The following is an 11,107-nucleotide window of genomic DNA, read 5'->3' on the forward strand; positions in this document are numbered from 1 at the left end:
AGTCTCTCACATCAAGAATGACATAATGTTCCTGCTACGTGCTGCTGACTATGGCAAATGGGAGCAGATACTAAATGCTGTGAGAGGGAAGTACATGTTACAGAACACAGCACAGGGATCAGTTGTGATGCTCACCCCATTCCCTGCACAGAGCTGAGCTTGTCGTGCGCTGAGAGCCCCCTCTGCTGGGAGCAGCCTGGAAAGCGGGAGCGGGGCTGGGAACGCGGCGGCGGCGGGGCGAGGGCTGCGGGACCCACGGCCGCACTCCCGGGCACCTCCTAAACTGAGACAACAAAACGCAAACGTCAGCGCATTTGAACCGTGCTCATAACATGAAAGTCAGATCTGTGGTATATTACACATTATATCTGTGATTATGTCACACATGCTTTCTTGGGCTGGGGAAAGTCAGATAACAGGCAAGGCAAACCTCTGCTAGCTGTTGCAATATATGTGGATTTCCAAGGCTATACGTTTGTAGCTAACATAACACTTTAGCTCTGATTAGCTAAAACTCCTGTGCACCAGCGCGACTCGCCCCTGCTGGTCCTCTCTTTACTGGCCACAGCAAAACTGAACGCAGGACAACGGCTTCCTTCCATTGCTTCATGCCTGAAATGTTTTGCACCATCTTTCTTTTTGTCTTCAAAAGTAAACTAAGTTATTGCAGTTGTGGTGGAATCTTGTTGGAATTCCTCCACAATTGTTGGAATTGTAAGGAAATTATGTTGTGTTTCAACAAAGGAGTTTTAAAATACCTCGAATTAAAAAAAAAAGTCAGACAATATTCAATCAATATTGCAAATAAAATACATTCTTCATGGAATTTAAATACATGTGTTATTGTACATAATCATTTTTAACTACCAAAAAAAAATCTTAGCTCATCATCCCACTATATTAATAATGGGAAGCAATTATTTTTTATCTCAGCAATATGTGAAATATATGTAACAATTAAGGTTATCCAGTTAAAAGTGTTTCTACTTTATAGCTATGCCTTAAGGAAATAAATGCATGAAAATTACACTGAGTACTTCAGGTCATGTTCTTCCTTTCAGAAGAACACGAATGCAAAAACTACACAGATATTTTGCCTAATAGCTCAGCGATTTCCAATGAAACTTTTATCTCACTGAGGTCAAGGAAACAGTGCCATTGACTTAAGCAGAATCCAAAAGGATTTGGGGTCGGAGGGCTCCCTTGTTGCTACCTGAATGCCACAGTTCTCCTGAGCCTCCGGAGCTAACAGTGTTGGCTCTCAGGACCACAGATTTCCAGTCAAGCCTGTTGTCTTCTTTACGGTAGTGGGGAAGTACAGGCAAATTGGATGCACTGGGCTCATTAATAAAATGTAGAATGAGAAGACAGAACATTGTTTGAAAATTCCTGATTTCTCCCCCGTTTCAATTTAGGACCTTCGACGAACTTTTTTCCCCTAGCATTATCTCATGTAAAATGAGGTAACGGCTGGTCACGTGCTAAAGAACAGAACCAGCATCAGGGGTCGTGCACCAGCAGAGACCCACTCCAAGCCTAGAGCATGATCCTGCCCTACATGACACATGTTTGGGCCTTAATGCAGCACAACAGACTCTGTGAAAAGAGGTGGGAGCAGCAGGGGAAAAGACAGAGGTGCCATAGCAAACAAAAGAGCATGGCATGACATACTGTATGGGAAACACCCATGGAATTTAATAGGCCTTATCAGTGGTCAACAAGTAAATGCAACACAGATCGTAAGCTCCCTCTTCCCACCAAAGGGAACAAACCATTCTGAAGGTTTATTGCTCAAGGTTAAAGGGGAACAGAAGCTCTAAGATCAGTGGAGTTAGTAGTTCTTTCAACTTTTCAGCTTGTGTTTGAAGACAGCAACAGCATAGTAGCTTTTAAATTTCACCAGGAAAATGGGGATTGGTATGATAATAGTTAACATACCGAATACTGCAGCTAAGGCCGCTATCACTTGGCCAACAGTAGTGAGAGGAATGATATCTCCATAGCCCACTGTAGTGAGTGTGATCAGAGCCCACCAGAAGCAGACAAAAATGTCAGTGAAGTGCAGCTCCCCAGTGTAGGAAGGATTGCTACAAAGCAACTCCCCATAAAAAAACAGAGCACCAAAGAAAAGGGTTTCAAAGGCTAAAATCATCAACAGGATGCAGATCTCACGGAGGACAGACTTGAGGGTGTAGGACAGAATTCTAAGAGTAAGCGGGGTTTCTATCAGCTTGGATAACTTCAAGAGTTTGAGGAGATAGACAACACGAATAAAGCCCAGCCAAAGCCCTAAACTTGGCATTTTCTGAATCTGCCCAACCAAAAAGAGTTCAATATAAACTGGAAAAAGTGAGAGAAAGTCAACCATGTTCAAGGGATTCTGGAAGAATTTCTTTTTGTCGGGGCAGACACAAAATCGCACAGAAAACTCAAAAGTAAACCAAAGGACACAGAAAAGCTCCAGATGAAGCAAGGAGGCAGCCTGGTGGTAATGGGATTCATGGTAGTTGTGGGCAACTCCAGAACGGCCAATAAAGGTGAAGTTAGCAGTGAAGAAGTCAAATTGTGCCTTGGTCTCCTCACAGAATATGATGACAATTCCAATGATGAACAGCAGAGAAACAACGGCCAGACACTGCAGAGGGAATAAAGGGTACAGATACCATTAGTCCAGCAAATAAGTATCACATTACCTTACTGCTCTACCTCAAACCCCGGATCCCCTCCACAGACACAGGATGATATCAAATCAACATTTCTCAAATGCTCTGCTAATACTTGTTCTGCACAGATGAATATTTTTCTCCTTCCAGGTTTGAAAACAAACATACAGAAAATTGGGATCAAGGGGAAGAAGAAAAAAAAAAAAAAAGACAACAACAAAACAGACAAGACTCCTATATCTGAGCTTCTAGGGAACATCTGACAGATGGGGTAACATGGACAGACTCACACTGAGCACATTTCCAGCACTTAAGTGTTGGGTTCAAAAATGCTGGAACAGCAGAAAACATCCTCTCAGACTGTTTTTTGTTTGTTGTTCTGCATGCCTGACCTTTCAGAAAAGGGAGGGACATGCATTTTACATAGTGACAAGGAGATTTAAAAAAAAAAGTGTACGTTAGTGAGAAGACAGATTCTGAAATCAATATACAAAATGGACACAATCTCCAAGTTTTTCTTCAAGACATGTTCATTTTGGTTATTCATGTTGGGTAGAGATGGAAGGAAAAGACAGATTACCCTCATGGTCCAAGCAAGCTGTCCATGAATCGAACAGATGTCCTTTACTGGCTGCCTATGGGAAGGAGGGGGGACAGCTGTCCTGTGAAAAGATCTGGGACTTACCAACTAACCTTGCCTGCTACTGCCACTAGGAAGAAGAGGGGCAGTTGAACATACACCCTCTTCAATTTTCATGTACATATGCAGCCCATAGTGGATTTACCACGGAGACCACAGCTGCAAGATGCAGCCCCACAGCTTCTGAGGGAAAGCATATCTGCATCTAAATCTCATAGCGAGTTCAGCTGTAAAACCTAGAAGATACCTTGAGGAATAAGTTTCTACTGTCAAAGCACCAGTGAAGGAGAGTAGGTATTCCAAGATGCCTATTTTTTCAATCTAGATTCCAAAAAGGCACAAAGGTAAAAACTCATCAGCATCTTTCACAGACACATTCGAATAATCCCAAAGGATATAGGCTGTGTTCATTTCCAGGGATGTTACCTTAGCAGTGAAAGAGGAAAAGGGTTTTTCAAAGAGAGACCAAATTTTTGGCTGCCACCTGGTTCTCCATCTGCAATCCATTCTTTCTGTTTGGACTATGAGGCGCTGGTCATCAGTCTGATCATTTTCATCCAAAATGCATAATTCGTCTGGTTGCACCTTCTTGTTATTCAGCTTTAGCCAGCAGCAGGATGCTAGCTGTGTCTCATTTATTTCCCAGAATGCCAGCTCTTCTTCTAAAACTGACCTACAGATATGTATGGGGCAGTGGAGATGCTTGGTCCTATAGTAATTCAACACATAGCTGAAGATCTCGCCACTCCTATCAAAAAAGAATTCTTTGGTGGCGGGATTATAGTCATAGATGCTTGGGGCATGGGGCTCTGTGAGGCTGCACAGCTTGGTCCCTGGGAAGGCACGGAGAGTGCTGCTGTATGTTTCATATCTGACTCCCCCAACATTCAGGATGATTTTTTCCTTGGAGTCTTCCATCTGTGAGCAGGGAGGCACAAGTCCTCACAGGCTTTTGTTTATCTTCAGTGAAAAAGAGAAAAACACAGATTAAAACAAGCAGAACAAATTAAGTTCTAGAGCAGGCAGGTTTTCAAAGGTACCTCATTTCATCCCCTTTAAAGCACATTGCATACCTGAAGCTTCAATCTCCTATTAGGAGGAATACCCCTTTGCCCTTTCAGTGCCTGTGCCAAGTCTCTGCTCCTGGCCATATTGTATGAGCAGGACAGGGTCTTTTCAGGAGTTGCATCAAACAAAATACGCTTTGCTCTCAGTCTACCTCCATGGGGACAGAACATGCAGGAGTTTGTTTCACCAGGTTTGTTCATATATTGTAAATAGACATTGCAACAACCTCATTTGAGGCAAAAGAAAGGTGCCATCTTTCATTCACAGGATATTCATTTGACTGTCTCCACCCTTCTGTACACTCCCTCCCCTTCAATTCCTCTTTCCACAAGCAGTTTCTTGCAGAGAACTTCATGCATCAAGGGGGTAAAAGCCATCAGCAGTTTATTCTCCAAACAGCTTTTTAGACATTATCTCCTGTGCTGAGCCTAGCATAACAGAGGTCACAAGAAATCCTGCTGCCTGGACATCTGGATTATCTATGAATCTTCCCCGTTTAGCCTACAGAGCCCCATGTGCAGGAAGCTGCTTCTTACCTGGAGTCTACCTATCCCAAACTATCGGAAAACAGAACGACACATGCCTCCTCCTTCAGGGCAGGCAGATACCTCAGAATAGCATCAAAACCTGCTGCCAAGGCCCCGGCTACTAGAAAACATGTTAAGTTGCTTTTCTTTCTGTAATATGCCACTTGATTTGCTCTCCAAAATCCAACACACCTCGAAGAAACTGATGCCAAGCTGCATAATCATTTTTTCCAGGAGAAGAATGAGACCAAGTATCTCTGTAGCACCAGGAGCATGGAGGACAGGTGCAAAAAAGCGCAAGAAATGGTTGGAAAAGGTACTGCCACTCTCTCTCACCCATACATATCCATTTCTGAGTATTAAGCACTTCCAATTCCCTTCCTTCCTACACATTTCTATCCAATCCTCTCCTAGCCCCTGCATTTCTAGTTCTGACCTTTCTTTTCTTGTCAAAGAGCTTTTTGAAAACTTTCCTTCCTGCTTGGATTCCCTTACCCTCTGCTCAGCACGCTGAGACCATGTACCCAGAACCTCCAGTTGTCACTCTTTACTCCTGTGCAGCACAGGACTCACAGATCACTTTTGAGACACCCAGAAGTGAAGAACTACATACAGCACCTCATCCAGCTTCATCAGAAAATGTTAGAAATTGCAGCTTAGTCATGCAGTCACGGCACAAGATAATTACTGCCAATCTGCTGCCCTGACTATCCCAAGACATGTGATGCCTGATCCATCTTTCCCTAAAGTCAGGGAAAGTCAGCTAACATTTCACTAACTTCAGAGAGAGCAGGATTTGGCTTAAGGACAAGTACGCAGGCAATGCTTAGCACTTGCTGCACAGGATTACAAACAGATGAATTCTAAACAGGTTAAATTAATTCAGTACTCAGCAAATCTGGAGCTACATTATTGGCCTTTGCTTCTTAGCTGTTAAAAGGCATTTTTTGAGATCCCCAGATAAACTTGCTTTCATTCATTTAGAATGCCAGATGTTTGTCTAATACATACAATTCCTCACATGAAGAAAGTTATTTCATATTCTTACCTCGATGTAATTACAGCAACTCTGCAACCAGAAGAAAGCAGGAGAAACTGGGAAGAACAGAGACAAATTCAGCAAAAACAGGATGTTCAGTGGCCGGTCGCCAAATCTTAAGTCTCTTAGATGCCAGAAAACAAAAACAGCCAATCATGCACAAAAGATGCAGAGGCCCCTTTCTCCCTCTTAGTTTTCTCCAATCCGCAGCCACTCTCCCAGCTCCAGGGAACAACACTCAAACAAGGCAACTGCCAGGCCAGATGTGCTCCTGACTGCCCTGCCACCTGCTGCCCCTCCAACAACCTCAAGGGGCCACGGCCTCTGGGAAATAAGTAGAGTTCAAATGTCCTGGAATAACTAATTTTTTAAGCCACAGAAAGGCAGAAAGATCATGGTTCTTTCTTGGTTGTGCTTTATTCAAGTTTAAGCAAAAAAAAAAAAAGTATAAAACCCAAAATATTTATATATATACATATATATATATATATATATAAATCACCAGACTGACCTCCCACCTCCTTTGTCACTCTGTTTTATTGGTTTAAAGGACTTTTGCTTCATTTCTGGATGCCCCACAGCTAATCTTTTGCACTTACAGATAAGCGTGACTTTTCCAGGAAAGGTAGCATATACTTTCTGATCCAGACAAGAAATATGTGTTATCACAATTAGTTTTGTATGAAATCTGCTTTCAAGTTGACTTTCCAAGGCTATTTATAGGTATATTCCCGATCCACTTTGAATTGTCTCTCTCATAAGGAAAAAAAAAAAAAGTTTTTTTAAAAATTCTTATTTACAAACAGAACAATAATATTCAGGAAAGCTGTGAGGTTTCCTTTTCAGCTTTACAGCTGCAAAGAAGGCTCACATCTCTTTACAGGAAGCATTATCAGAAACCCAACTGGCTGAATTATTCATTTCAATCCACTACCTGTATCAACTTTGACATGTTAAAATCTCTTATTCTGGAGAAGAGATTTTCCACCTGGGCCTTTTTAGCTAGATAGCAGTTTGCTTCTTAACTCTCCACTGGCATTTCACCTGCAGCCACAGGTAATCTGACCTGTACTAAGCATCTGCATTCCCAGTGTAGTACAGGGACATCGCACAGTCCTGGTCTCTTCTCCCAGCCAATACCATAGCAAGGCTGCAGAAACAAGTATGGTAAATTTTTACAATTGTCTGTGAGACTTTCACCTGTCTTTGTCCACCCACCAACAACTTGGTATTAGGCAATCTTAGACAGACACCACAAGACCAAACACCACAAGCAAAATTCCTCTTTGTTCCAGACTGTGAAAGCATGTAAACTCTGTGTTGTTTTAGTCCTTGCTTTCTTCCATTTCTTTTTATAACAGATATCAAACTCTCCATATCTTTCTCTCTCCCAAAAGGATGAAAAATATCCCTTTTAACTTAATTTATGCTGTGTCTCTGAAGATCTTGAAGATGGACCATTGATTTCATTGAGTTTCATGGACCTCATTTTTTCCATGGCATTCCAGTATGTGCATTTTATAAGCTTGGTGTTGCTGTTGATTTCTGAAACCCAGAAAGAATCTGGAAAGCAAAATGACGCATGGTGTTACTATGCTCTGAATAAGACCCTTTCATTCCAGTAAACAGCTTCTGCTTTCAGATAATTTTTAAGCAAATGAAAAGTGCAATTCTGTTTCCAGAGAACAGTGCTGTATTCTAATTTTTATCCCTGCCTGGTATCTTCTGAGAATATACTTACACTGCGTGAGACACTGCAGGAGCCTGACAACAAATATTAAATCTGTTCCCTTGACATCGTACCTCTTGAGTAATGAAACTCTCTTTTTCAGTCTGGCCTACATTTATTAAGGCCAAGGAACAAGAGTCATTAGTCATAAAGTACAGTCCCACTGCACAGTCATAGCTGTAATGAACTTTGTGGCATATTTCAAATATGATATTTTAACAGAACTCATTCATCTTTCATGAAGACACTGGTCATTTTCAACTGCTGATGACTAAATCCATAAATCTGAGCAAACTTATTTTCCATTCCCACAATTTCTGTAGCATTTTGTCCCCTTCTTTTGTTTTTAATAAAATAAACATTTTATACAGAGCAGAAATTCTAGATTTTCCCACGCACTCATTAGTCAGATACACATGGTCAGAACATACACATGGTCCCATTTATACTAGGATTAGTCTAAATTTGAAGAAGCTTCATTAAGTGCATTTGTGCTAGAATAAAAGAGGAAAACTACCTTTCTACAAAAAATAAGAGAATATTCATAATAATCTGTTGAGGCTGTTCAACACTTTAGCAAATGAAATCTTGCCTTTGAATTTTCAGGAAAAAAAAAAGAAAAAGCTTACAGTCTTCTAGTGGTCAGTCTTCAAGAAAGAAAACCAGTTTACTAGAGGGTCTGCAGTTGCTCATAACAAACCTCAACACTGGAGACAGTGAGAGCCTGAAAGACACCACTATCTGGTACAGAGTTCATAAAACTACTCATATTAGCACTTCATAATGTATCTCATTCAACTATCCCAGTTAGACTGCACTTCTCTGCAGAAGCTAGGAAAAAAAATGTGAACAGATTAAAAATTCCTTTGCTACTGGTTTTGTGTTTGTAGATATTGTAACATAAATATGCAACAAAGCTGTATATCATATTCTGCAGCTGCAACTATTTCCTAGTCTAATCTATTAAACACATTTAGAGAGCAGAAATAAAGCAGTAAATAATCAAGAATTACTAAATAACAGTGTTCCAAATAAAATTATACAGTGCAGATTTTCATACTGGTGCAGCTATAAAACCAGAACTTCAGTTGAAGAACAGAGTTGAGAGGTTGAATTACAGTTCTGCTCTTATTTGGAAAAATCTGTGCGTTTGTAGTCCAGCTGTACAGTGGTGATTTTAATCTCTGGGTGTGCTGGACAATGAGATGAAATTTAAGAAAACAAATCAAGTGGTAGATTAAAAGTGAAACCTCAGAAAAGGCTTAAGATACTTACCAATAAACATTGCTGCAGCATCTCTCACCACTGTGCCTGTACCTTCAATTACAGGGAGTCAGCAAACACATACAGCAACTTTAGCATCTACCACTAGTGCAGAATCATAATCATTCACAAGATGGAAGAGCAGAGGGACAATATTGTTGTTCACTTCTGCCTACATGGTAAATTTTTTTCCTGGATTCTTTCCAGGATTTCCTGGATTCTGGTGTGGATCCCACAGCAGCTATCCAAAAAGAAAAATAACTCTGCAAATACCCTTCTCCCCTGGGAATGACACAGAGAAGCCCAAAACCTATTGAATAGGTTGAATAGGCCAAAACCTGCCACAGTAGATCACAGGAAAGAACAAATCGGCAAAGGAAAGGGCAAGGATTGGGATCCTCTGCAGCTTTCAGAAACACAGGCCACTTGTCTTTCCCAACTGAAACACCAGGCTCTGCAGGGCTCTTACTACCTTCTTCATCTGGTAATCATTTTCATTCACAAGCATAACATCTGTTTCTTTAAAAAGACTGTGTACTCAAAACACAAAGTAAACAATTCACAGCAGACCAAAGCCAAAAACAGCTGTACTGCAATTAGAATTTCACCCTAATAGCAAATGCAACTGTGTCTACGGAAAAATATCTCAAGAGCTCCCTATCTAATTGGATGGCAAGCATTTAAACTCCTTTTCTTAAAGGCCTACATTTATATGTCCGTCAAGCGTAGAGAAGGCAAGGTAATGCTTTTGGTAAAGTACCATCTGAAAGAACAAGCAGAAACACTCCTTACAATAGTAATATGGGAACTATCTGCAAATAGAAGGATATTCTACAATATTCTATGATTCTATCCACAGTATTATGTCGTGGGTCAACCCTTCTTTATCCACCTATTTTTCCTAGGTTCTTTCTTATCCTCTGTTACAGAAATTAAAAACAAGCTTTTCCTTGTTTTCACAGAACCACAGAATGGCTAAGGTTGAAAGGGATCTCTAGAGATCATCTGGTCCAACCCAAACCCCATGTTTTCTTTCATTACCATTCTCATTCCTTTAAAAATTATTAAATTTGAGTGACATCTAATATGAATCAAACCCAAAGCTGATTGCAGGGCTGAGAAATTACACCTCACTCTTAACATTCTACATTTTTCACTGGGCCTCTCCTAACTAGTAAGGCCATGCATTGATGTTTGTTTTACAGCTGTTGCCTAGAGCTCTCATATGTTCTTTTACACAAAAAAGGCCACTACTTTAGATGCTGAAGATATAACAACTACACTCCCACACAGCTGCAACATGCTGAGAATTCTCAGGGTTTTTGTCAAAGAAACAAACTCTGCTTCATTAGGAAAATGTAAAATTCATGAAGTCCAGTCATTCTTAATTCATTTTAATTTGTAGAATTTGTTGTAGTCTCCATGAGACAAAAACCTCTTACAGAAGAACAAGGAGATAAGTTCAAATGACATGGAGCCTGAGTAATAGCTGAAGAGCACCGGCGTTGTCAAAACTGTTGCCCAGTCATACAAAAGAAGAGAGAAAGGACTGATGAGCCTAAAGAATCTACCCTTCAGTAAGACAGCAACTAACTCCTGCAGACTCCTCCAGATGCAACAGCAGTTTGAGCCCCCATTCTCCAGACAGGTCAGGTTCTATGTATCTACAACACACACTCACAGTCCCCATGCAGCCACCAGCAGCTTGGAGAGCAAAGGAGAGCATCCTGGCAGCTCAGCCTCTAGAAAGGACTGCTCCTTTCAGAGCTCAGCACCCCGTGAGTGCCACCAAGAGGATGGCTTCCTTTTCCCAACGGGGGCACGCAATCCTAAGAAGAAAAGGCCACGTTTCAGTGCTGGGCATCCCTGCAATACACCCCAGACACCCCGAGCATGGTCCTGGCAGCACGGTGCTCCAGCCCTGCTCTTCCTCGAGCCCTGGCGCCTGGCGTTAGTCGCCCCCACCCCAGCGGCCACCGCCTGCCCCCACAGGGCCCGGATGTAGCCCGCGCCGGCGCGCGGGGGCGGAGCGGGAGCCCGGGGCGGCAGCGGCGCTGATTGGCGGGAGGTGGGCGGCGGCCCCGCTCAGCCTCTGCGCTGATTGGCCGGAAGCGTGCGGCGGCAGGAGGCTGGTCTCGGCGCTGATTGGCGGGCGGGGGCGGTCCGCCGGGCCGCGGC

At 42.2% G+C, this 11,107-nt stretch overlaps 1 protein-coding gene across 1 annotated transcript; it reads right to left on the reverse strand.

Annotated features, from left to right (window-relative positions):
• Nucleotides 1–1,745: 1,745 nt before the first annotated feature.
• On the reverse strand, nucleotides 1,746–6,248 carry LOC104566281 (voltage-gated potassium channel KCNC1-like). The gene is made up of 3 exons (XM_088527640.1): nucleotides 5,947–6,248; nucleotides 3,730–4,263; nucleotides 1,746–2,635 (listed from the first exon to the last, which is right to left on the reverse strand). Exons 2-3 carry the CDS (start codon nucleotides 4,219–4,221, stop codon nucleotides 1,844–1,846), a joined length of 1,284 nt encoding a protein of 427 aa, XP_088383766.1. The 5' UTR covers nucleotides 4,222–4,263; nucleotides 5,947–6,248; the 3' UTR covers nucleotides 1,746–1,843.
• Nucleotides 6,249–11,107: the final 4,859 nt, after the last annotated feature.

Source organism: Tinamus guttatus, unplaced genomic scaffold, assembly GCF_059628265.1.
Source record: "Tinamus guttatus ecotype Peru unplaced genomic scaffold, ASM5962826v1 Tinamus_guttatus_pri_ptg000287l, whole genome shotgun sequence".
Lineage (NCBI taxonomy): Eukaryota > Metazoa > Chordata > Aves > Tinamiformes > Tinamidae > Tinamus > Tinamus guttatus.